The sequence below is a fragment of the Maylandia zebra genome, linkage group LG18, assembly GCF_041146795.1.
Source record: "Maylandia zebra isolate NMK-2024a linkage group LG18, Mzebra_GT3a, whole genome shotgun sequence".
Taxonomy (NCBI): Eukaryota; Metazoa; Chordata; class Actinopteri; order Cichliformes; family Cichlidae; genus Maylandia; species Maylandia zebra.
This window is the reverse complement of record NC_135184.1, coordinates 32,274,768-32,302,417: the sequence shown is the minus strand read 5'-3', so window position 1 is coordinate 32,302,417 and position 27,650 is coordinate 32,274,768. Positions and strand designations below refer to the sequence as shown.

General features: G+C 41.5%; 1 protein-coding gene across 2 annotated transcripts in view; it reads left to right on the top strand.

Moving 5' to 3' along the window:
* Positions 1-27,650, top strand: part of brinp2 (bone morphogenetic protein/retinoic acid inducible neural-specific 2) — a 284,501-nt gene that overhangs the window by 247,094 nt on the left and 9,757 nt on the right. For both annotated transcript variants that reach the window (XM_004565071.3, XM_004565072.3), the window contains one exon: positions 21,539-21,761. In XM_004565071.3, coding sequence (XP_004565128.1) covers positions 21,539-21,761 — 223 coding nt within the window. The remainder of the gene's footprint in view (positions 1-21,538; positions 21,762-27,650) is intronic.

Sequence of the window (27,650 nt, the reverse complement as noted above, 5' to 3'; positions counted from 1 at the left end):
CAATGTTACGCAACGATAAGAAAATAAAATATCGCGATAGAATATGGGTAAAACTCGCATGCGCAGTGCCTTTGTTTGCATATGCACATGGCCGAAAAAGTATGGCAACAACGGGGAATGAGAAGGGGGAAGGTGGATCGTTGAGTGAAATGGATGAACCAGAATTGGTTTGTAAACGTGGTGCAGCTTCACTGATGTGGAACTGGTTTGGTGTTTGTCCATCAGATACCCACCAAAGCACATTTTTTGTACAACATGCAAGCGGGCAGTTGTTATTACCGTATTTGTTGGACTAAATTGCTCGTAAATCTGGGAGTAATCTGGGTCCAAAACTCCCCCTGCCTCATGTCCCAAAGTTAAACGAACACTGCGGCATCACTGAGAGTTAAAAACTGTCTAAATTATTTCATCTTTGATAAAATGATCAGCATTGCTGCTTTACCAGGTGTAACAATTAAGTTTAACATCCGGGCATCCATGAAAACAGAATTTATTACATTTACATTACATTTAAGTTAGAAGTTAGCATGAAGTTAGTGGAAGTTAGCTTGCTAGTTTCGCTAGTTACCTAAGCATGATATAGCATGTTCTGACTGAGAGATTTCTGAACAAATGCAAACGTACAGCTCTGCTATCACTTCCAACATAAATTAAGACAGAAAACTAAACAGCAGTGACGTTTGTAGGGTTACTGAATTTTGCTAGCTGGTAGATAATGATGTGCTACGTGATCGCTAGCGACACAGCTATGTTAGCATAACATAAACAGTGAAGTTGGAGGATGAACGCTAAGTTTTTTCCACTCGATAAAAGTTAACGTGAGGGTTCCTGATGGTTAGAGACAAATGCAATCTCATGGCAGGATGCTGTAAACAGACCAAGCTTCAGTCAGGAGAACAACTGAGAAAATCAATCTACAATACGAAGTTAGTCATTGATATACTGCAACAACATGGGAATAGAGCAGCTGTGATAGAATACAGCATTATTGAATCAATATTCAATAATATTGAAGTGGAGCTAGGAAGCAAGAAGAATGAGTTTAATAAAGTTTAATTTATTTGACTGCTTTATTTCTTGTGCCTTATAATCCCGTGCACCTTATGGTCCGAAAAATACGTATTTGACTTTTTTATTTGACACACTGCAGTTTCATGTTGCAAAGCATCTCTTTTTAACTTTAGTGGATATTATACATGGTTATGCTCAGGATATGGCAGCCCATTTCTACTGGAAATGCCCTTTGGTTAAACTTTCAGCAAGGAATTTGCATTTGCACTGTTAAATGTTTATATAGCTTTAATGCACATAAAAAATAGCTGCTTGTTTAAGTGAAAATAAATGGATGGGTTTTTTGCGCTAGTAAAGTTGTGGAGTTGTATTTTGTCTTGCATCAATTATATCGTCAGTTATATCGTTATCACAAATATATATCGTGATAAATATTTTTGGCCATATCGCCCTGCTCTACACACAAGCATTTGTTTTGCTGTGCTTTTTCTACATAAGTGCTTTCTATCTAACTTCCACATACATTCAACCCAGATGCATCAGAGAGCAACTTGGGGTTAGTACCTTGCCCAAGGATATTTGGTATGCAGACTGGAGCAACCAGGGATTGCACCCCACCAACCTTCCCATTAGCAGATAACCTAGGCTACCTCCTGAACTACTGTCTCCAAACTGCTAAACCTAAGGTGTCCTGCTGAAATACTCATTTCTAATCTTGTCCATTCTGGTCACTCCTAAAGAAAAACCTTGACATCTTTAACTCTGCTACTTACAGCCCAGTTCCTGTCTTTTTGTTAGTGCCACTGTCTCCAAACCAAACATCATAGCAGGTCTCACTACCACCTTGTAAACCTCCCCTTTCACTCTTGCTGCTATCTTTCTGTCACAAATCACCCCTGACACTTCACCTTCACCCATTCCACCCTGCTTGAAGTCTTTTCTTCATCTCTCTGTTGTTTTGGATGGTTAACCCCAGTTATTTAAACTCTATCTTCACTACTTCTGCTCTTTGATGCTTCACTGGTACACTTGTCTCCCTCTCATTCACACGCGTGTTCTGTCTTCCTTCTACTGATTTACGTCCCCCTTCTCTTTATACCTCCACCTGTCCAGGATCTCATCCACATGCTCCTTACTCTAAAGATCACAATATCGTCACAAACAGAAGACACCTGCCTGACCTTATCTCTCAGCCTGTCCATCACCATCACAAACAAGAAGATGTGCAGAGTCAATGCTTGTTGTAATCCCACCCGCACCTCTCTTTCACTCCCACTGCACACCTCACCAATGTCTCACTGCCCTTATTAGTGCACCGCCCTCACATACTTCTCTGCCACCCCTGACTTCTTCATGCATATTGGAGTTCCTCTCTTGGGACACGATCATATGCGTTCCACAAAGAGCTACAAAGACATGACAACTCCTTCTGACCCGTTTTGTACTTTTCCATCAAAACTCTCCTACTCCTGTTCAAGCATAATTTAAGTTGTTTATATAAAATCAGTCAAATAATATATTGTGAACAATATATTGCACTTTGTTCCTTTTAAAGTTCAAAATAAAACAATTTATCTATATTTCCACATTTGGACTCTGCTAGATTACTTTGTATGATTTACGTGCATGAAACCGAGTCTTGGTGCAGCCCCCTGTTCATCCTCTGTCTGAAACAAGCTGTTTCAGATTCCTTTAAGTCAGCTTTTTTTCAGTTGGCTCAAGAGAGCATTCATAGTTTTCAATTATTCATATAAAAAGTCACAGACACAGAGAGCTTTAGACCTTTCAATTCTTTTCATAGCTGGCCAGTCACAGCAGTTTGATTGACAGGTTCAGAAAGTAAAAAACTGTCAGACTTGGCCCCCACACAAGACCAGTTATGATGTTGCATAGATGTCCCTGAATGGGTTTATGTAGCAGCTAGACTCTCTGAAATGCAGAATCTTAATTGCCAGTTGATATTACTAAATAAAGTTTGTGAAATTACTTTGTGAGCTGGATGAGAGAATAAACTCTGGAGTATCAGCTTGAACCCATTCAAATTTAACAAAAGTTAGTAAATCTTTGCTGGTGTAAAATAGTCACTCTATTGGTGGCTTAATCTGTGTGCACTGACTGTCTCAGCAAACACCTGCTGTGGTTCTCCTGGCTTTAGTGTACTATTTTCCTGACCCTTTAAAGACCTCTTTGTACGGCTGGATCCTTTGTATTTCAGTCACATATGACTGAAATATGAATCGACATAATAGTAATTAAGGCTTTTTAAGTCACAGTGTACATAAAAAATAAAATAAAACAAGTGCAGCTTTATTACACCATGCCAGTCATTGTGTAAAGTAGGAGTGATCAGATTTCAGTTGTTAGAAAGTCATCTGACAAAACTTTGAGGCATACTGAGTTGACTAAGTTGAGCAATTGGAAAAGTAATGACTTTTTAATAAGTTAGAAATTATGCATGAGTGTGTTTATTCATCCTATTTTATTCTTGTAAAAAAAGAAAATCATTCTTTTGACAAAGTTACTCTTCTTCTAGTGACTTTGTGGCTTCTTATAAAGACTGCATTAATGATGTCAACCTTGTATACATAAAAGGTGTCTCAAATACCATGGGGTCTTTTGAGGAATAGTAGTGACATATAAATAAGAATGGAGAAAATAAAGATGGAAAAATGTATTTTTTCCGCCTCCAGTAACATACACTGATGCACACTGACACGCATACAAGTACTGCCTCACAATGATTCTCTATATCCTTCGTCCAAATACCCTTCAATTTATTCCCGACAGCGACATCTTACATTCTGCAGGAAATAATACCCTGCAATGTCACATCTTCAGACAATATCTCAATCATGGTGGATGGCAGCGGAAGTACACCAATAATGTTCGCCCTTTCTTTAGAGTGTTAAAATGCCCTTGAGCAACCTCCAGCTGCTTCAGTGGAGCGTTTCAGTAGAAAAATGCGGTGTTTCTGGACTGCTCTTGATGGCCACCTGTGTGAGGCAACGGTTTTCTGGACAGCTCAAAAATGTGCATAACCATGTGAACATTGTTAAAAAGAGCATATATGTTCTGTCAGACATCCATATATCAATGTGGAAAAAGAGAAGAAATAAAACGATTGAGAGGTATTCCACTCAGATGGAAAAATAGCTTGAATAGCTTGCTGGATATAAACGACTGACATCTCATGTTCCCCTAAATCAGTGGTTCCCAAACTTTTTTTGCTGGGCCCCCCTTTGTTTTACAGAAAAATGTTCGCGCCCCCCCTCGCGCGTGCACGCACACATCCTCCAACCACACACACCCTTATTTTGCTCAATTGCGGTTTATTTCACACCTCAAACATTTAGTAAACAATTAAGCAAATACAAGTAATCTGCAGGTAGTAAGAAAATAAACTACTAACTCTTTTATGCTACAATACACGGGTATACAATACACGGGTATTTTTGAAAACGCAGCTGTTTCGTCCACACGTAAACGGCGTTTCGAATCACCGAAAACTGAGGTTTTTTAAAACTCATTTTTTGCGTTTACGTGTGGACGAGGAATACAGAGTTTGTCATGCAATGTTAAAGGTATGTGCCTTTTTCCACGTCATGCTGTGCGCCACGTTATTGTTTACATGAGAGGAATTGCAGAATGGCAGGTAAACAGTATTTTGTCTCTATCTTCAGGTTTTACACACTTACATATAAACACGCAGTTACTGTCCCTCTATTTAGAAAAGCAGAGGCATCACGGTGTAATTATTTTTCCTGTGTAATAATATTCAACATTGCTATCAATACATTTTTCAAAAAAAATGCCTCTCTGTGCAAAATGGGTTTAAAAACATAAACAACTGTGAGATACTGTTTGTCCATGATTTGAACCAGGGAACAAATCGTGGCAGGATCAGCCTGATGTTATTTGTATCCCACTGTAACTTGACTGTATAAAGAGATAACATCTCCAAAATGTCAGGAGTAGTTAGTTATTATAACAAGTGTTTGAACTAAAAATCAAGAATGTGGGATACTGTTTGTCCGTGAATTGAAGAGCCCAGCGCTGCTCCTGACGAAGGGAAAACCAATTCTGCAGGGGAGACCTACCTTGGCACTTGTGCAGGTGAAACCAAAGGGAAGATATGCTTCACCATGTTTTCTAGTCTTTGGCTTAGAATGAAGCTGGTTTGGAAACATATTCAGCGATGCTTCATCTCCTGCTTTGCGTTTGTGTAGGCGCCCCGTGCTAGCAGTGTCCAAGCGTTGTTGTTGTTTTTTTTTTTTCCCTTTTCATGCCGCGCTCCCCCCCCCTGTAATGGCTCTGCGGGCCCCACACTTTGGGCCATTATCAATTTCTGATCTCTTAGCAGTGTCACGGCGAGTGAGAAGAGCCGTGTGAAAAAGGAAAAAGAGGATCCAAGCGCAGGCAGTCGTGAAGGTGATTTATTGAACAAAAATATAGAGAGGCAAATGGCAAAACGGATAACTACACTATACTGGGACCACTAAACTACAGAGCATGAAAAAGAACACGAACCTGAACATAAAGGAAGGAAGACGATGGTACATGATGATGCCGACAGGGAACACACGGATGAAACATGGTGGATACGCAGACGGACCAGCAGCTACAATGACAGAGGACACGACTTAAATACACACAGACAAACACAGGGGAATTACACACAGGTGGTGGACACAGCTGGGAATAATCAACAAGACGAGACAGAGGTCAAACTGAACACACTCACATGAGACGCAGACCTTCACAATAAAACAGGAACAAGAAAGCATCACACTAAGACGCAGACTCGACATAGAGAGACAGACAGAAAATGACACATGGAACTAGACAAATACTAAGCAGACGCAACCGAAGAACAAATCCTAAACACAAACAGAAACATGAAACTCTAATAATAAACATCATAATCATCATCATCAACACAACAAGAGAACAAGAAAACAATCCCTGATGCAAACTTAAACCAAAACATAATAAACTCAAAATACTGGGTAGAAACTGACCCAGAACCGTGACAGGCAAGAGTCAGGGAGGTAGTTCATCTTCAAAGCGCCATGTTAAAGGCTCCATGGCCTCCTCGTGTGCTTGTTTCAGCTAGGGGCAACTGAAAAACTGCAATGTGGCGCCGGCAGAGGTTTGCCCTGGTGCAGGTGTACCGCAGCAGTCAGTGGAAGGATACGCCGCCCTTAAAGATCTGCTTCTTCGGTGCTATGCCCTCTCTGACGCTGAATGAGCCGAAAAGCTCCTCAACCTGTCAGGCTTGGGTGGCGGTACCGCACTCGAGGTCATGGAGAACATGCTATCGTTGCTCCGGCTGGATGACAGGGGATTCCTCTTCCTCCGCCAACTACCGGCCGCCGTGAGAGCTGTGCTCGCAAACTCCCAGCTTCTGCCTGCGAAGGCTTATCGCTCCCTGGCTGAAGAAGCGGATCGCATTCTTCTTCTTCGCACTTTCGACGTTCACTGGCTACGGACTTGCCGGCGGCACCTTCCACGCCTCCACCTGCCTCCCCCGGAGCATCCGCCCCCTTGCTGACGGCAAGAAAGAGCAGCACCGCAGAAAGAGCATCTGTTTCTACCATCAGCGTTTTGGCAACAGAGCGCGTCGCTGCCTGCCGCCTTGTGCTTTCACGGCCCAGGGAAACGGACCCGTCAGCGTGCCGTAGCAGCCGCGACCGCTGGCAATACAGAACGGCTGCTCTTATGCTGCCTTAAAGGTAAAACAGCCTAAGAGCCTGTTGACTGGCTGCCAGAACGCATCCATGCGTTTTCCGCAGCCAAGTCTGCGCTGGCTGACGCCGCCTTGCTGGCCCACCCGCTTCCGTCGGCGGAGATTGCGTTGACCACCGACGCGTCCAACGTGGCAGTGGGTGGGGTGTTGGAACATTGGGTTTCAGGTCGACTACGCTGCCATGGCCGCCGAGCAACATGCTGACCTGGACGTCCTTGCCCTTCAGTCAACGAAAAAGGGCCTCGTGCTGGAGGCCACCCCGGTGTGGGACGGCGATTCGCACCTTCTTTGCAACGTTTCCACCGGCCGCCCCCGCCCGGTGGTTCCCCTTTCGTGGCGTCGTCGTGTTTTTGACTCGGTGCATGCCCTCTCTCATCCCGGCATCCGGGCCTCGGTCAAGCTGGTCAGCGCCAGGTTTGGTTGGCCGGGCCTTCGCAAAACGGTGAAAGAATGGGCGGCAGTTTGTATCCCATGCCAACGCTCGAAAATCCACGCAGGCACCCCTCGAACCTTTCTGTGTCCCCGGTAGGCGTTTTGATCACGTTTATGTGGACCTGGTTGGTCCCTTGCCGCAGTCACAGGGTTTCACGCACCTTTTGACTGTGGTGGACCGCACGACCCCAGTTTATTTCTGAGCTTTGGTCTGCTATGGCTGACGGCCTGGGGGTCAAGGTCCACCGCACCACAGCATACCACCCGCAAGCTAACGGGATGTGCGAACGGTTTCACCGGTCACTTTCCGGGCTTCCTTAACAGGTGTCGACTGGGTCGACTGTCTTCCGTGGGTTTTGCTGGGATTGCGTAGCACGGTTAAAGAAGACCTCGGGGTTTCCCCGGCTGAACTGGTCCTCGGCCAGCCCCTCCGGGTCCCCGGGGGAATTCTTACCTGAGAGCCCTCCCCCATGTTTCGATACCTCTTTGTTGCCTTTTCGCCCCCCAAAAGACTCATTTCCCATTCCTGGTCCTGTGCACCACTGCCTGCCTGACACTTTTGTTCCGAGTTCGTTGGACTCTGCTCGTTTCGTTTTCGTCAGGCACGATGCCCATAGGACTCCGCTGCATCCACCATATGACGGGCCATACAGGGTTCCAATTATCTGTGGGTTTCCCAGGTTTGCTGACCAGCAGTCATTTAGAGATGGAACCCTGTTAACCCCCCGCAAGATGACAATTGCAATAAATGCCATTAGTTCAGGGAGGTCCATGAACCAATGAACATGCTCCATGCACCACTCAGCAGGCCATTTGTAAATATGTGTACAAATGGTTGGTTTTTTGTACTGTTTTTATCAATAAATCTCAGCAACAAAGGACATACACCCATGTGTGTTGATTTCTCCCTAAGATGGCAAACTGAAACACTCCAAGTTGGTGACTTTTGGAGATTTATTTCCCTGGATGATTGAGAATGCATCAAGATGAAACACAAAAGGAAGTGCACAGCTTTTAGCAGCTCCCCCACCCCCTCAATCACACACCCCCACTCCCCTCCCTCCAGAATTCCCAGGTAACAACCTAATATACATATGAATGACTAGCCAATTTAGCTTCCACTTGGCTGAAGCTAAAGCTTAGCTAAAAGCTTACCAGCCATTTGGCTGCTCTCCGGGTTTTATAGGTAGAAAGGTAGAAGCCTGGGGATGCTACTGTTAAACCAGGCAACAAACATTTCATTTTGGACTTTGGCGGTCGGCAAGGGTTGTCTCTGTTGACAGACTTAAGCCTGCACATGCTATGCAAGTGGATCAGGTGGTCCCGGCCCAGGCCCCTCGCCGCGGCCGCCCACCTGCCACCAGCTTTTTCTGATCGCCAGTGCCAGCCTCGCTCCCGGGCTGGGTTGCCATTTCTGGCCGTTTGCTTCCTGGGTCCTGGACTAGTTCTGCTGGGTGTTCGGGGGGGGATGTGTGGTGGACCACTAGAGGGCTCCACTCACACCCAGTGTTAAGGAAGTGTGTTCCTGTGTTTTGTGGCGAGATATGTGCAGTTGATGTTGGAGAGGAATAAAGAGGGAGTGAGAACTGAGAGCTCTGGTTCGTTGATGCTTACCTCCACAACTGAATAAGCACCAAGTCATTAGCATGTACCAGTTAGCACACATATAGTGTGTTGCATTTGGCTGTTTAGTGCAGGTAGATGATATATTTATTCAGTAGTCAGTTCAGAACAACCCCAGCATGCAGCTAGACAGATGCACACCCGGAATATAATCTATTTGATAGATAGCTGTAATTGATTTAAGATTGTAAAATAAGCTTCACGGTCTGGATAGATTGATGCTATTTATAAACAGTACACTGTCTATAGTTTTCTCCTATCAAGCTTCAATGACTCAGCATTATTATATGCCTAGTGACATTCCTGAAGGACTCAAACAACAATACCACATATTTCTTGTATATGTGAATTGGACTTTTGGTCACTACTTTACATGAGAAACATGAGAAAGTCACATTTGTACCCATACCTAGATAGTAATCAGTCATTCCTCCAGGCATAATCAGCTTGGAAGTGTATTTGCCATGACTGGTGTCATTCTCGCTGGCGTTCACTCCTTCTGTCTATGATGTGTGAGTGTCATAGATCAGGACAGAAGTGATTTGGATGCTTCCTCACCAACCTTGAACATGAAGGAAAATGGTTCTTCTAGCTGTGATAGATCTTCTTTATGACTTAGAGGCTCAAGGTGCGATGCTCAAGCTTTTTTTTTTCCACATTTTGATCACCCACAAGAGTCCAATAAGCACACATGCTGATGGCTTTACTTCCCAGATGTGTTGTGCCTGTGCACATATTGGTTTCCCAAACAGAAATGATTCCCATTTCTCATTCAGACGATAGAAATGAGAAGGACCATGAGGTGATGTGTTTGAGATGTTAAGTGTAAAACTGTCAGATATGTTTGGATTTGTGTGTGTGTTATAGCATGGCTGCCTCTACTGGGACAAGCTTCAGTTTCATTCGGCTGACATTGTGCAAGTGGAAAAGTGTGTTTTGTGGCTTTTTGGGGAACAAAGCTTCGGTTTCTCATGTGGGAAAGCCTGACTGTCTATCAATCTATCTGCTTTAGGGTGTGTTAATGTTAGCATTGTTTTGGAGTTGACCTAAAAAACAAAATTAAATAAAAAAGAAACATCATGTTGCAATAGTCTAATTGACTGTTGTATTCATTCATGAATTGAATAACTTCACTACAGCTGACTTTAAAAAAAACAGGAAGAAAAAACCCTCCAATGATTCGTGTCTTTACTTGACTGGAAAGAACTTGACATCCTCCCCAAGCTTAGTTTAAAAAGCATACACCAAATTTACTGAAATTAAAAAAATCTATTTTTAATTAAAACATTGAAAATGGTTACAAGGATCAATGCATTTCTGCATATTAACTGGATGCTGCGCTGTGAAAGGTTGACTTTCCCTCTATCTCTGTGTTATAGTACTGACCATGTTTTCCATTTGGAGCACGGTGCTCTAAAAATGTGATGCAGAAATTCAGGTCGGTGCTTGATCTATGGTGAAAAAAATCTTGGTCAGGTCAGTAACGCTGATGAAGAAGAAAAGTTTCCTCACTGAAAATATAAATTAACTTCAAGCAAAAGAGAAAGGAGGTTTATCTCTAAACGGTTAGTCACAACTTTGCTCTAACTGAAAATGTTCTCAAAGCAAAACCTCTGTGTTTCTGTTTGTATTTACTGTGATAAAACACAGCTCTACTAAGTTTTGCAAGACTTGCAAATCCTTCCCTTTTATTTGAGATAAATGCAACTTTAATGATTGTGTCAATATTAATAGTTCCATGTATAGTTGGTTATGAATTTATGACTTCAGCTTAAGTAAAGTACAGAGAGTGCTCTTATCCTCTTGAAGGATTTTCAACTAATTATGGAAGATGTGTCTGGAAAAATTGCAAGCCTTTGGGGGATTACGAGCTAATCTGAAAACAAAAGGCCTACTTTATTAAGAAGCAAATGTAATTAGAGTGTATCATAATGAATCACTCTCTAAGACCAATTTTCTGCTCTGTTTCTCTCTACCTGATCCCTTTTGACAGCATTTATAGATACAAATGTGCAAGAGTAAATTCTTTTTATTGCTATGTATTGGAAAGGTATCAGATTATGAGAAGTTAAATGAGGTATTATCTTTTTAGAAGTGGCAACCTCAAGGGCCAAAAATCAAGCCAACATGGAAATTGCAAAAAAATCCAGTTCCTCTACAGGGGCGGATCTAGAGAAATTTTCTTAGGGTGGCAAGAGGGTGGAAAAGAAATCAAATGGGGTGGCAAAATCAAAACACATATGCAGATGGTTACATGTGGTTAAAATGATTTAAATGCAGTAAGTATACACATTTTTCATATAAATGGCCTGTATTTATATAGCGCTTTACTAGTCCCTAAGGACCCCAAAGCACTTTACATATTCAGTCATCCACCCATTCACACACTGGTGATGGCAAGCTACATTGTAGCCACAGCCACCCTGGGGTGCACTGACAGAGGCGAGGCTGCCGAACACTGGCGCCACCGGGCCCTCTGACCACCACCAGTAGGCAACGGGTGAAGTGTCTTGCCCAAGGACACAACGACCGAGACTGTCCAAGCCGGGGCTCGAACCGGCAACCTTCCGATTACAAGGCGAACTGCCAACTCTTGAGCCACGATCGCCCCACGATTGCCCCATTATATAGTTGTAGACTATATAAATATAGTCTACAACTTGAATATTGTCTGCAGCCCACATAATTAAACACTTTAGTTACATAAAACGTTAGTTTTGATTTTATGTACTGAATAGTCTGTATAATAAATAAATATGTAGCCCAATAAGTATAAAATCCAGAAAGCTACACAACATGGGGCGGTTCATTTACAAACACAAGTCTAACTTAAGTTTCACACTGTTTTTTGTTAGAAAATAATCAGATTGTTGCATACTTAAATTACACAAAATGTCAGAAATCTGCACTGTCATGAACAAAAATTGAAACCTAATTTTTCATGATTTGTTGGATTAACCCTCTGAGGTCCAAAATATAACTGGTCATTTTTGACTCCTTTTGAGTTTACGTTTGTATTTCACCTTCAAATTGTTTCATTTTATTTTTTTCCTGCCTTGCTTGGTATCATTCTTTTCAGCTCAACCTCACGTGTCTGAATTTAGTAGTTTTTTTCATTGACATACTGTATTAATATTACTGATCTGAAATCACACAAAAAACTTAAAATACTAGTAGTATTTCTTTTTTTACTGTAAAAAAAAAACCCAGACATGTTGAGTAAATTATTTTTGTAGCTTGAAATGCAAATATAAATTGTACATTTTGAAAACTTATGCACACATTTTGTAAACATATACAACTATTTATCTAAAAATGTAGCCAATACACCTGCCGTTTTTTATTTTATTTTGTACAACCATTTAAAAATAAAAATAAAATGAGAAAACAATCCAGTCTCGCAATAAGATGCCCCACAAATGATGTGTGCCGGTGAAAAACGTTGCTCCACCAAAACATGGAGGAGAACAGCACAGGGTTAAACCTGCAGGCCAACAGGAGGTGTCAGACCACATGAAAGTGGTCTTGGTCTTGTCTTGGTATCGACGGACTTTGGTCTTGTCTTGGTCTTGGATCCCTCGGTCTTGTCTTGGTCTCGCTGTCTCGGTCTTGCTGTCTCAGATTGACATAGTGGTCGGGAGATTTGGAGTCAATAGTATCCATGACACACAACGTAACATTCGATAATGTGTCATGCGCAAAAGCATCAGCTCTAACAGCCGTGCTTAGAGAGTGCTTTGTAGTAAATCAGAAGAGTCGACTCCCATTGAGCGAGAGCCGGCTCCTCACTTAATTTCCTTTTGCTGCTCAGCTCTCACACAGTGGCTCAGCTATGCTCCAATCCCTCCATATTGTGGCCAATCACATGCGAGGATAATATCATTCTGTGAAAAACAGAGAGTGAGAGACGCGACAGTCAAGTGGAGCGTGCGTTTGCGAGTGCATCGCAAAAACACATAAATATGCCTGACACAAAGCAGCGTCTGGCTGCAGTTTAAAGACTTTTTTGTCTCGGTCACGTCTCGACTTTGTCTTGGTCTTGACTCGGTCTGTCTTGGTCTTGGTCTCGATACCCTCTGGTCTTGGTATTGTCTTGGTCTTGGTTTAGGCGGTCTTGACTACAAGTCTAACCACTACCCAAAACTTTCCCCTCTTCCTAAACAACCAAATCCCACGTGTTGACTTTTTTAAAAATTGGTTGACATGGTACATTTTTCCACTGATAGGAAAGAGGTGGCTTTTTTTTCTTTCTTCACTGTTTTCGCGCTGTCCTTAGAAAATGCTTAAAAAAAAAGTTGAGGAGCCTACAATGGTAGACAGAGAACTCCATTAATCAGACAAAGTTTCTGAGCGATACCTTGGCTTGGGAAGGAAGAACTATGGCAGAACGAGGCCCAGAGAGTGTTAGCCATCTGTCATGACCAGTTGGGAGTGAGGGGAAAGCAGAGACACTTAATCCTCTTTTCCAGATATGGTAATTTCTGGCCCTAATAAAACGACGTAGTTACACTGAGGCTACAAAATGAATCTAAAAACAATAGGCCATATCACAATGGCTTGATGTGATACTAAAAATCTGATTTATCCACCCTGAAAACTTTCTTTTGGGGGTGTTCTAGAAGTTAAAGCTAAATGTTAGGAGCAAAAGAATTTTGTTGCTATTTTTTCCGTTACTGTAGAGTGTATTTATGATCAGAACTCACATTCACTTTGAGAATATATGTTCTGGTTAAGTAAAAGTGTTGAGGCATTGTTCCAAGAGATCAATCAATCTACTGAGCAGTGACCGAACTTGTTTCAAAAACTATTCCATCTAGTTTTTAATATAGAGGTTCTATAGAGACTGAAGAACATAAAATACTTGCTGCTAACTATTATGTGAGCAGCAGTGTCAGCAATATATGATGGATGGCGCCTTTAATGTGTTACAGACACTTTGAAGTGATGGAGATAGCAGCTTTCTTGACAGCTCTGGACCTTCTGTTTTCCACTCCGTCTCTCCCAGCCTGCATCGCTGCAGAGTGAAAGACAGCGAGAGAGAGAAGGCACTGCCACATCCGCCTGAAGACATCCCAACTCCAACCTTATTGTCTGTCATGTTTGCAATTGAATTAAAAGCACAGAGGAAGACGGATGATTATTGAAGTTGTTGTTGCAAGAAATCGGGTGGGATTTAATGAGAGCCTTTTCACTAAGATGTGACTGACAGGGGCATGGCACAGGAAAAAAGACAAACCAGTGTTCGTTCCTATATGTGACTGGCAGTTGTAAACCCATCAATTCAAATTCCAGCTATGACAGATAAAATTCAACAATGAGTTTGTGCAAGGATTACTAAATGAGATGTATTAATTATACAGAGCATCGCCGAATCAACCAGTATGAACTTGCAAAGATGACATCGGTCTTTATGTATAGTTATCTAAACCTTTTTATCCATATTAAAAGGATGCTTGTATATTTTGAATATTTATTTTTAGAATTAAATAAGTGTTGAATGATGCTTGTCCTATTAGCTTAAGGAAATGTTCCAAAATGAAGTCCACCAGCTGAATGTCCTTCCTGAATATTGCATGGGGTAAAACAATAAGACAAAGAGCACAACCAATTACATTATTGGACTAGATCAAAGCCCAGTGCGGCACTCCAGGTCAAATTCACACTGACAGTATTTTATGTTAGAATACATAGTCATGCTAGCTGTTTAGTGAGCTGAAGACTAACCCATTCAAAGCAACAATGCTGACACACTGATGTTTACCTAGGAATGCTTTTAGCCACTATTGTGACGTCTTGTTTATTTGCTGAAATGCCAGCAAACACGCAAGAATTGAAAAAAAAGAATCAGATCAAGTTATATAAATCATTGTCCATGAATAAAAATATAAAGTGCAAGAACCAGTGAACACTTTGTTTGGTTGAATTCTAGACTGCTTTGTTAAGAACTGTTGAGGCTCTCTCTTTTCAACACATCCTGTGCTTGTAGTGAGGTGGATGAACAGTCCTCAGCCAGCAAGTCACTTAGCTGTCGGCTCTGCTCAATGGTGGCATGAATCACTAACTCAGCCCAGAGATTGAGATTTTTGGGGCAGCACGGTCACCCATTATGGAAAATAACCCCCCTCCCGCCGGCCCCTTTATCTGATAGATTTTGAGTGAGCCAAATTATCCATAAATTTGGTACATGGAGTCATAAATGTCAAGAAAAGGGAGGAAAACAGACTGACAAATTCCTTCAGCATGATGGCAGCGCTAATGATTACCACGGAGAGGCCGTGGAGAGAGAGAGACCAGGATAGTGTTGAAAGCAAATTGAGAGGAAGACAAAGGGTTTGAAAATAGAAAAAAAAAATAAAGAAATAAGGGAGAGGTGGTTGGGTGGGTGAATAATAAAGATGAATGTATATGCGGCACTGCGTGTGACTTAAGAACTGACTGAAGACAAAAAGAAGGAGAGGGAAAAAATGCAGGACAGAGGGAACAAAGTGGGCTGAGGTATAGGAAATCATTGATTCAAACTTGAAAGGAAAAAGAACTTTGAAACAGAATTCACATGGGCACTCTAATGAGGGCAAGCCATCATTAATGTGCCATTTTGGCAGCCATATTTGAATCTATCGCACAGCAGTAACTCAGGCTAACAGTCGTATATATTTTCATACATATTTCAGGATGTCAGTGGGGCAGTTTCAGCTCTTGTTGGCAAAGCTGGGACCACATCTGAGGATGGAGAAACAATTTCAGAGATCCGACTGACCCGCATCTAGCAGCATCTAGCTGTTTGTCTGAGAAAAACATTGTATTATTTTACTATTTCTATATAACTGTATATTGAGTACTACTGGGTGTTTTATAGCTACATTGCATTTGCTACCAACCTCAGTGGTCTCATTGGTCAGATCTGTTTTTTTCGGCTATGAAAAAAAATCGAGGTTGGTGTGAAAAATTAAATCCCACAAATTCGTCCTGTGAAATGAACGCCTGCATTAACAAGAATCCAGAATATAAAAAAATATACCTGCAAATTAGACCAAAGTTTCTTGACTCCGTCTTCCTTACTGGTCAGCAGTCTTTCACCCAGTCACTCAAGGGCCGATCAGAGTGATTAGATGAATCTGTATGAATTGAAAGACACTATAAATAAAGACCAGCTGAAGAAAGCAGCCACAAGCCAGAGCAACAAGAACGTTTTTGACTAGTTCATCTTCATGTCAGCATAGAAAGAGAAAGATACAAAAAAAGGACGAGGAACCTGGGAGTAAGAGAAGATTAAAAAATCAGACAGAAAACTCAAACGCAAGAATAAGACAGTCTTGACTCACTAGTCCAGAAGAGGAAGATCACACCAAGAGAATGAGGCAGACACACACAAGGAGAGAGACAGACCATCATGTCATCTGGGATCACTGAACACTGTAATAGGCTTGAGTCTCGTCAGTTGGGCTCAGCTCAGGTCAGCTTGGCTGGAGATTTCTGTGCTGTCTTGTTGCCAACAGCCGCACATGGGAATATGATTCTCCAGCAGACCCAGAACAATCCAAGAAGGTCTCACTTAGCTGGCTTTGCGGGGGGGAAAAAAGAAATAATAGGTTCAAGTTTCCCAGAGGCTTCATACTGGCATAATATTTGCCCACTGGTTCATAATGGAACTAAAGTGAGCTCAGCACTGGAACGTGCTTGGCAAACCCTGCAGAGGGTACGAACTGTGTCTTCTGCACCGATGTTATTCTCACTGTAATTTTCTCCAAGTGTTCCCATTTTTTCAGTGTTTGAGATTCACACAGATACACACACACGCGCACACAGAGACACCCATACATACAGTACACACAGGATTTCTCATCACATATTGGCTTGGGTAGCAGCTGCATCTAGTACAACAAAGTAGGTGCTGTTTGAGTAAGGTCCCCATCTGTTTCTAAAATTTTATTCACAATAGCATAAGGGACAGTTGAGCCAAGCACATTTTCCTAAATTATAGCTCAGGAATGTTACTTAAGATGCAGACTTCTCATTTGCATTACAGCTCAAGCTTAGAAACAATCCATGTAAATGTATTTTGAAATTTTGACCATTCAAAGTTTTGTTAAACTTGTCATTTTTTCCAGTTTACCATCATCTACAAGTTTCTACAGATACAAGCCAGCAAACCACAGAAACATAATCGAGAATGATGACTTTAAATCTCCAATATGTAGTTTCTGAAATAAAATCAACATTATATTTTATTTTATAGAGGACATGCTTACTCGTGGGCAATAAAGAAATATAGAAATAAATCTTGCCATTGTCTGGTATGACTGGAAAGCTATGTGATGTTATTGAATGTTTATGATCAGTCACCTTGCTTAAATGAACTTGCAAATCCTACTTTTGAACAGAAATGAATCTTTCAGTGTTTGTATCTATACAGTGGCTTGCAAAAATATTATATGCTTGATATAGTATGTGAGAAATAAGCGTATATATATATATATATATATATATATATATATATATATATATATATATATATATATATATATTTATTTATTTATTTATTTATTTATTTATTTATTTATTTATTTATTTATTTGAGTACACAGCCACTCGGGCTGCCAGGTTCATTTAAGTGGAGATGAGTAACAGACAACTGTAAAGCTAGCACTTGTATTTTAAGGCAGAAGAGTTAGGCAGCTGTGAGACAGGTTGGCTCAGGGACTGACAGACCAAAGGAGTAGAGATAATACTGCATCTCAGAGGTGGACATAAGTAAAAGGTGAAATCATCTTTTCCAGTTAGATCTGCCTTGAAGGATGAAAATCCTAACAGGGGGATCCAAAGAAACAAATGACCAATTAGCTACATACACTGGCTTGCAAAAGTATTCGGCCCCCTTGAACTTTCCCACATTTTGTCACATTACAGCCAAAAACACGAATCAATTTTATTGGAATTCCATGTGAAAGACCAACACAAAGTGGTGCACACGTGAGAAGTGGAACCAAAATCATACATGATTCCAAACATTTTTTACAAATAAATAACTGCAAAGTGGGGTGTGTGCGTAATTATTCAGCCCCCTGAGTCGATACTTTGTAGAACCACCTTTTGCTGCAGTTATAGCTGCCAGTCTTTTAGGGTCTGTCTCTACCAGCTTTGCACATCTAGAGACTGAAATCTTTGCTCATTCTTCTTTGCTAAACAGCTCCAGCTCAGTCAGATTAGATGGACAGCGTTTGTGAACAGCAGTTTCAGATCTTGCCACAGATTCTGGATTGGATTTAGATCTGGACTTTGACTGGGCCGTTCTAACACATGGATATGTTTTGTTTTAAACCGTTCCATTGTTGCCCTGGCTTTGTGTTTAGGGTCGTTGTCCTGCTGGAAGGTGACCCTCCGCCCCGGTCTCAAGTCTTTTGCAGACTCCAAGAGGTTTTCTTCCAAGGTTGCCCTGTATTTGGCTCCATCCATCTTCCCATCAACTCTGACCAGCTTCCCTGTCCCTGCTGAAGAGAAGCAGCCCCAGAGCATGATGCTGCCACCACCATATTTGACAGTGGGGATGGTGTGTTCAGAGTGATGTGCAGTGTTAGTTTTCTGCCACACATAGCGTTTTGCATTTTGGCCAAAAAGTTCCATTTTGGTCTCATCTGACCAGAGCAGCTTCTTCCACATGTTTGCTGTGTCCCCCACATGGCTTGTGGCAAACTGCAAACGGGACTTCTTATGGTTTTCTGTTAACAATGGCTTTCTTCTTGCCACTCTTCCATAAAGGCCAACTTTGTGCAGTGCACGACTAATAGTTGTCCTGTGGACAGATTCCCCCACCTGAGCTGTAGATCTCTGCAGCTCGTCCAGAGTCACCATGGGCCTCTTGGCTGCATTTCTGATCAGCGCTCTCCTTGTTCGGCCTGTGAGTTTAGGTGGTTGTCTTGGTAGGTTTACAGTTGTGCCATACTCCTTCCATTTCTGAATGATGGCTTGAACAGTGCTCCGTGGGATGTTCAAGGCTTGGGAAATCTTTTTGTAGCCTAAGCCTGCTTTAAATGTCTCAATAACTTTATCCCTGACCTGTCTGGTGTGTTCTTTGGACTTCATGGTGTTGTTGCTCCCAATATTCTCTCAGACAACCTCTGAGGCCGTCACAGAGCAGCTGTATTTGTACACAGCAAAATCTCCAGTGTTAAATTAACACTAGAGAGTGTCTATATGGGTCCACACCTCTGAGTGTTAAATACAACACTGTTGAGTGTTAAATTAACACTTTTGACAGTGTTATATGTTTAAAAGAAACCTAGTCAGTTTTGAAGATTAACAAAGACTAACACTGAGCAGTGCTGATTTTCTAACACTGGAAAATAACTCAAAATGTTAGAAATATTCCAACACTCAGAGGTGTGGACCCATATAGACACTCTCCAGTGTTAATTTAACACTGGAGATTTTGCTGTGTAATGTCCAGTGTTGTGCAATCCACATTATTTAGTGTCTTCTGCAGTGCAAATATGCTTAAAGTGATTTAAGTGATGAAGTGAAAACAATGTCCAGAAAGTCCAGTGTGTGTAAGAACTGTATGTGTGGGTCAGTACTGTGTGGTGGTGTGATTGAGAGACCGTATCGCCTGCGGGAAGAAGCTCCTCCTCAGTCTCTCTGTGTTGGTCTTCAGGGAGCGGAATCGCTTTCCTGACCTCAACAGAGAGAACAGTCTGTTGTTGGGATGGCTGAGGTCCTTCACCATCTTCCTGGCCTTGGTCCAGCACCGCCTGCTGTAGACTGAGTGCAGGTCAGGGAGCTCGGAGCGGATGGTGCGCTCAGCTGATCGCACAACCCTCTGTAGAGCTCGTCTGTCCTGCATGGTGCTGTTTCCGAACCAGGTTAAGATGTTTCCCGCCAGGATGCTCTCTATGGTGCAGGAGTAAAAGTTCCTGAGCACCTTGGAGGGCAGTTGGAAGTCTCTCAAGCGTCTGAGGTGGTAGAGACGCTGACGGGCCTTTTTCACCACGGTGTTGATGTGACAGGACCATGACAGGTCCTGCGTGATGTGAACTCCGAGGTATTTGAAGCTGTCCACTCTCTCCACTGGGCACTCGTTGATGACGGGGGTCTGGTAGTTCCTCTCCTGCTTAGTGCTGAAGTCCACTATCAGCTCCTTTGTCTTACTGACGTTTAGAAGGAGGTTGTTCCTCTGGCACCAGTTCTCCAGTTTCCTAATCTCCTTCAGGTAGGCCGTCTCGTTGTTATCAGAGATCAGGCCCACCACGACGGTGTCGTCAGCAAACTTGATGATGGTGGTGGAGCTGGTAGTGGCCACACAGTCATATGTGTACAAAGAGTACAGCAGGGGGCTCAGAACACACCCCTGGGGGGCTCCAGTGCTGAGCCACTGTATATGTTAAAATGTAGTGTAGTGACAGTATGCTGCACTGTGCAGAATGTTGCTTAAATGTGTAAATCAAGCTTGGGTAACACTCCTATTTCATTAAGTGAGTTTGCGTGAGTGGGTTTGGTTTGTCACGCATGAAAAATTTGAAATGCATAGTTCACAAGTGTGCCTGAAGCAACTCGCTCTTGATTGTTGAAGTTTTTGTGTCACAGATTATTCATATTTATCAATAATGTTATGATGTATGGGAAATACAGTGAGGACCCCAGAATGCAGGACTTGGCAAAATGGAGATGAACTCAAAATCACATCTTTAATGCAGGTAAAAATGGGGACAAAAAAAAAACAAAGGGCAAAATACAAAACCAAACAGTAACAGGACAACTGGCTGCCTGACATCATGAGGCACCGGGGACTAAAAGCAAAGATAAACTCACAATCATAGAAGGCTCTAAACGATAGCAATGATGAAATTAGTGAGGAGGTTAAAGGATCACATACTTGGTGAACAAGGTGGGACGAGTAGCCACAGAAAAAAGAAAATCATTGTGTGTGTCATTTGTCACAGAACTCCCTTCTCAAAGATACTTAGCCTATTGTTAAAGAGTTTTAAATCAGATACCGCAAGACCAACGAGGCAATATGGTAGTGGTGCTTATTGCAAAGAAACTAAAAAAGAGCAGATGATCAAAAGCACTTTCTCCTGAAAATACAGTTAAAGAACAACTTCTCATATGTCAGATGACACAGATTGGAATATGGCAGGGGCTTAAAATTTTGTCTCGAGCTTTTGTGTTCCATGGGCACAAAAATACTAGTTTGAACAAAGTGGCATAGATGTAGCACACGTCTCCATACTTCATGCAAGTATATTAATATATAAATATAAAAGTAACACAACAAACAATGACAGAAGACAACCTTTTCCTCATTACCACATGCTTTTAGTAGTGTGTTCAGCTCGTGATAATTGATGCTCTCTTAACTTGTTTAGGCTTTTAAAGATGGCCATCTGTATGTGACGCCATACGGTAAATCGTCACATAAATAGTGTTGCTTAATGACAATGATGCTACAGTGAATAAGATGGGATTCTAATGGAGAAGTGAATGAGTATAACTGCCGTTTAAAGCGCAGGTATTTGCTTTGTAATTGTGATTCATTATAACATAACAGCTTTTTTTAAATTCTAATGACACGTGAAACTCCCCAGCTTCTCTGTCATTTTCCTGCATGCTAGCAGGGGTAAAATGGAATGTGATGAATAGGCTTTCACTGCTCAAAAACTGTATTGTGATAAATTACCTGAGACTAACTTTGTTGTTTTCTCCTTCTCTCTGTCTCTGCTGAATTCCCTGCAGATGAATTCAAAGCCTTCCTGAAGCGATTGCCCACTGATCGCTTCCTGAATGTGTCCATGATAGCCAAGCTCTGGTCAGCCGACTTAACCCTCCAAAAACGTTATGCCCAGCTGGAGGCCAACACCGTCCTTGTCCTCAGCAAAGCCCAGAAGATCATCAGGAAACTGTTCACGCTGAGTAAACGCTGCCCCAAACAGCCCCGCATCAGTCTCCCCCAACAAAGGTAGCTCACCGGGACACACTGACAGAGAACAAACCATTACTGGTATTTTATCTGGCTGCTGTGTTTGCAGCTATGGACTCTTTAACAGCCCACCTCAAAGGGGTGCACACATACCCCTTTATAAAACATTTGTTGATTGCACTGGAATTACATGGGTTTCGGCCTTGGGTTGTCTCTGTTGTAGGTTATGCATTACAATTTCTCTCACGTTTAAACCTCTTGGGCTATTTGACTGGCCACTTTATAACATTTACCTTGCTAGTACCAGGTTGGAACCCTGTTTGCCTTCCAATTGTCTTAATTCTCAATGGCATAGATTTAGCAAAAACATTCCTCAGTGAGTTTAGTCCATTTTGAGATAACAGCATCACACAGTTGCTACAGATTTGTCAGCTACACATACATAATGCAAATTGCCAATGGAGAAAAGGTGCTCTGTTGAATTGAGATGCTCTGACCGTTGGCCATTTGAGCACAGTGAACTCACTGTCACATTCAAGGAACCAGTTTCAGGTGATTTGAGCGCTGTGACATGGCGTGTGATTCTGTTGGAAGCAGCCATCATAAAATGGGCATACTGTGGTCATAAAGGGATGGACACAGTCAGCAACAATACTGAGGTATGATGCTGCATTTTAATGATGCTCAGCTGGTACTAAAGGGCCCAGAATCTGCAAAGAAAATACTCCACACCAATACATCGCTACCAAGATACAAGACAGGATGGATGTGACACGTCTTATTTTGTGTTTATATATGTGTGTGTGTTCCTGTCTAGCTATCTTTGTGAGGACCGAAATCTGCCTTCTACTATACTTGTGAGAACCAACAGTCACTTGTGAGGACACACACACCGGTCCTCACAAATTTCAAGGCCTTTTTGAGGCTCAAAATGTGGTTTTAGTGTCAGGGTTACAATTAGGTTATGGTTAGGTTTGGGGTAAGGCTTAGGGTCAGGCATTTATTTTTAATGGTTAGAGTTAGGGTAAGGGGCCAGGGAAACCATTATGTCAATGAAGGCCCTCACTAAGATAGCTTAATGGGCTTGTGTGTGTGTGTGTGTCTGTGTCAAGATTAGAGAAATTACATGGCCAAGATTTTATTATATTCTCTCCCTCCCTCGCTCACAGACACATAACGGGTATGGCAGTCCATTCTCCCTGCAGCACGGACTACACTGCCCATGAGGCTACATTCTTTAGTGTTACAGGCGATGCCTGTAACACTCTGCCTGTTACCTTCATATTAAATCGTTTTTGTGAATAATTTTTAAAAATATTTCTTCACGTCATTATGCGGACCGCAAGGAGGGGTGACATGGGCCGCAAGATTGAGACACAGACGTTACAGCCTCTTAATGTGTGTTTTGTCAAAAGTAGAGAGGGCATAGCCGAACCTACGAAACAGGAAAATACCTCAGTGTAATCCCTTTATTTCAGCAAAGTAACTGTATTCTGAATACCACCTTTTTAAACGGTAACTGTAACGGAATACAGTTACTCATATTTTGTATTTTAAATACGTAACGGCGGTACATGTATTCCGTTACTCCCCAACACTGCACATAGATCTGTAATCTTGTACTGAAGGCTGCGACTGAGTTCCAGAATGACCTTATGTTCATGTAATTCCCAGGGACGCGGGAACTTGTGTTTGTAACATGGAACAGGCACAACTTCTGATAAGAAGTCATTGCAGCTGAACAGACAGACAAAAAAGAGCGCTGCCTTTGTTGAAATCACCTCTTCAAATCATGTAACGAGTTAACTGACTCCCACAGTCTGAGTGAATTCTGCACGTGACCTCACTCAGTTTCAGTTTTTTGATTGATTGTTTTGTTTTTTTAAGGGAAAAATGAAGAAAGACCTTCAATTCAAACAATGCCAAAATGCCTCAAGGCGTTTTATATTGTAATGTAGACCCTACAATAATACATAGCAAAAACCCAACAATCATGTGACCTCCTATGAACAAGCACTTTGGCGACAGTGGGAAGGAAAAACTCCCTTTTAACAGGAAAAAACCTCCAACAGAACCAGGCTCAGGGAGGGGCGGGGCCATCTGCTGTGATCGTTTGGGGTGAGAGAAGGAAGACATGATAAAGACATGCTGTGGAAGAGATACAGAGATTAATAACAAGTATGATTCAATGCAGAGAGGTCTGTTAACACATATTGAGTGAGAAAAGTGACTGAAGAAGAAATACTCAATGCAACATGGGAATCCCCCAGCAGCCTACACCTATTGCAGCATAACTAAGATAAGATTCAGGGTCCAGCCCTAACTATATGCTTTAGGAAAAAGGAAAGTTTGAAGCCTAATCTTAAAAGTAGAGATAGTGTCTGTTTCCCAAACCAAAACTGGAAGCTGGTTCCACAGAAGAGGGACCCGAATACTGGTATACTGCTCTCCCTCCCATTCTAATAAAAACCTACAACCTATGAAAAGTATGTGGGCCTTGAGAGGTCAAATGGACTGCAGCTTAAGAAAACACCAGAACATGAAAGTGTCCTTCTATCAGGATTTCTCAGCCGAGGTGGCACGAAAGAGAAAGGAGTCGGTGAATGCGCGTTACTTGTAACGCGTTACTGTAATCTGATTACTTTTTTCAAGTAACGAGTAAAGTAAGGGATTACTATTGCAAAAATGGTAATTAGATTACCGTTACTTTCCCGTAGGAACGCTGTGTTACTGCGTTACTAAAACCGTGATTTTTTTGCGAGAATGTCTCATGACAGTGACGTAAGCAAGTGCAACGTTGGTGACAACAGCTGTGTACAGATCAACAACGGATCACATATCGAGTGCGGAGAGAGTATGAGCGTGCAGCGTTTAAAGCGTGGAAGTACTGACCTTACTTTGAGTTTGATTCCATAAAAAGTGACAAAAACATTAGCGTCCGTTGTGCGTGGGAAGAAAACTTCTTTTTACAGCGACAAAAACCCCTAAACTTCCAAGCAAGCACCAAGTGCGCTATGACGTAATGGGAAATTCACAGAGAAACTCGCGGATTCTTCCACTGACCGCTGCGGCACACCTGCACCAGGGTAAACCTCCGCCTACTCTACTCCTGCTTTACAGGTGAAAATAGAGCAAAAGGACCGCTAGACCAAAGGACTTTATTTATTTTCTGCTGTGTTTTACTTGAATCTATTTGAAAGAGTGAGTGTAAACACACACAAAAAAAAAATGTATGTGCTGGAATGTGCATAAAATAGGTTTAAATGCTAAACTAATTTCTTCCAGTCAGAGAATGTTGCATATAATTAAATTTTTTGCTTGATGCATAAAGTTAAAAGATTAAAACCAATAAAACAAGTTTTAAAAAGAGACTTTTCCATTTGATTACATTTTGTATGATGGATTATGCAGAAAAAGTAGAATTGGGCTGAAAGATCTATCGCTTTATCACCTCTTCAGGTTGTAAATCGCGTTTTTAAAAAGTAACTAAGTAACTAAGTAATTAATTACTTTTGAAAATAAGTAATCAGTAAAGTAACGGGATTACTTTTTTGGGGAAGTAATCAGTAATTAGTTACTGATTACTTTTTTTCAAGTAACTTGACCAACACTGCTCGCGACCATCCAGGACGTCAAGGACTATGTGAGCAAATTGCCAAGACCTAAATAAACTGTTGGTGCACGACAGTGCCATTCATATGTAAGTTACAAACTCGAGGCTTACAGCATTACAGTACTGTTAACGAGCTAAGGTATAGAGTATACTTTGATTTTTGACATACACTCCAGTGCGGGGATGGTACGCGTCTGTATCCCCCTACAGCTGTACTTTAGAGCAGGGTACATCTAGATGTGTAATTTATTTTACTTTACTTTGTGTTATTTGTGTTGGGGAGGGTTGAGGTTTCCAGGCTTTGTGTTCAGGTTTTGCTGGGAACCAGTGTTCTTGTTTTATGTTCAACTATTTTGGTTAATAGGTTAAGACTGGTCAAATGTAGATTTGGTTAAATATGTAAACAGCATATGCTTTTCTTGTATGTCAGTTAAGATAAGTACTTGGAATGTTAAAGGGTCCAACAATGTGATGAAAAGAAAGTCAATTTTAAATTCTCTGAAGAAAGGTTTTATTCACATTGCTTTTTTGCAAGAAATCCATCTGACAGATGATGAACATAGAAAATACTGTAAAGAATGGGTTGGTCATATTTTTTTCTCATCCTACTCCACAAATAAAAGGGGGGTTATTACCCTTATACACAAAAATCTTCCCTTCACTGTTACAGCCACTCACAAGGACAATGATGGAAGGTATATATTGGTTAAAGGCATGTTGCATGGGGAAACTGTTTTCCTAGGTAATATATATGCGCCGAATGCACAGGATGATGAGTTTTACACAGTATTATTTAGTCAATTAGTGGACATGGACTGTGCTAATTTAATACTAGTGGGTGACTTTAACTGTGTTCTATGCCCCAAAATGGATAAATCTCCCCCACAATCTACTTTGTCAAAAAATCCCAAAACCCTTTGGCAAATTATAAATGAGCTTGACCTTATAGATGTCTGGCGACACTATAACCCATTATCTAAAGAATACACTTTCTACTCTAACCCTCACTTGTCAGCATCTCGTATAGATTATATTTTTATGTCCAAGTGTATCAGTCAGTTAGTTCAAGCAGGTAAATATTGGTCATATAGGTCTCTCTGACCATGCTCCTGTAGTCCCAACCCATGAGACATATTGAGCGCTCTAGGTCTTGGAAGATGAGCACACTGTCTCTTTTGGATGAGAAATTTATACACTTCATAACAGAGCAAACAACATTATTTTTTAGAAATAAATGATAAAGGGGAGATAGACACGAGAACTTTATGGGATAGCTATAAGGCTTACATGAGAGGGATGATTATTTCATACACAAGTCATAAAAGAAAGCAACGATTAACAAGGCAGTTAGAGATCGAGAATAATATAAAAAAGCTGGAGAAACAATATTATGTAACAAAATCAGCTGAAACATTAAGTGAGCTTAATATTGCCAGGACATCTTTGCGTAATTTGATAATGCGAAAGGCTGAAAGAGACGTTCTTCTTGCCAGACGACGGCTTTTTCAATCAGCTAATAAGCCTAACCGCTTTTTGGCTCGTCTTGTAAGGAATACTCCATCAAGTTCTTTTATCACAGCTATTGTGGATGTGAATGGTGAAAGGCAAGTAGGAAACCGTCAGATTAATGAGTGCTTTAGAGAATTCTATACAAACATATCAGTCTGAGATGGATATAACAAGGCTTAACTCAGGCTTTTTTCTAAACGACTTAGTATTCCCTCAGCTCTCTGAAGATCAGGTTAGCCTGCTGGAGTCACCCATTAGATTGATGGAGGTGGATAAAGCTATATCTGCACTCCAGTCAGGGAATATATAAGAATTTTTTAAGATAGTGAAAGTGAAGTTAAATAGTTTATTATTAAGGGTTTTTAATAAAGCATTTGAAGAATCGAAACTCCCTGAATCTATGTACCAGGCTAATATAACATTGATAGCTAAAAAAGATAAAAACCCGGAGTTATGCTCATCTTTCAGGCCTATTAGCCTTCTTGGTGTTGATAATAAGAAAAAGTGATGTGCTCTATTGTGCATGCTGACCAGACAGGCTTTATTAAGGGGAGGAATTCTTACAATAATACTCGACGTCTATTTAATATTATTCATTTTTTAAATTTTTATCAGATCTCTGGGGTTGTTGTTTCTATGGATGCCGAAAAGGCATTTGATAGAATTGAATGGGAATATCTGATTGAAATAATGAGAAGATTTGGGTTTGGAAAAAACTGTCTGGGGTGGATCAAAATTATATACAAATCACCAACAGCATCAGTGTTAACTAACGGCTTGTTATCTTCCCCAATGACATTGAGCAG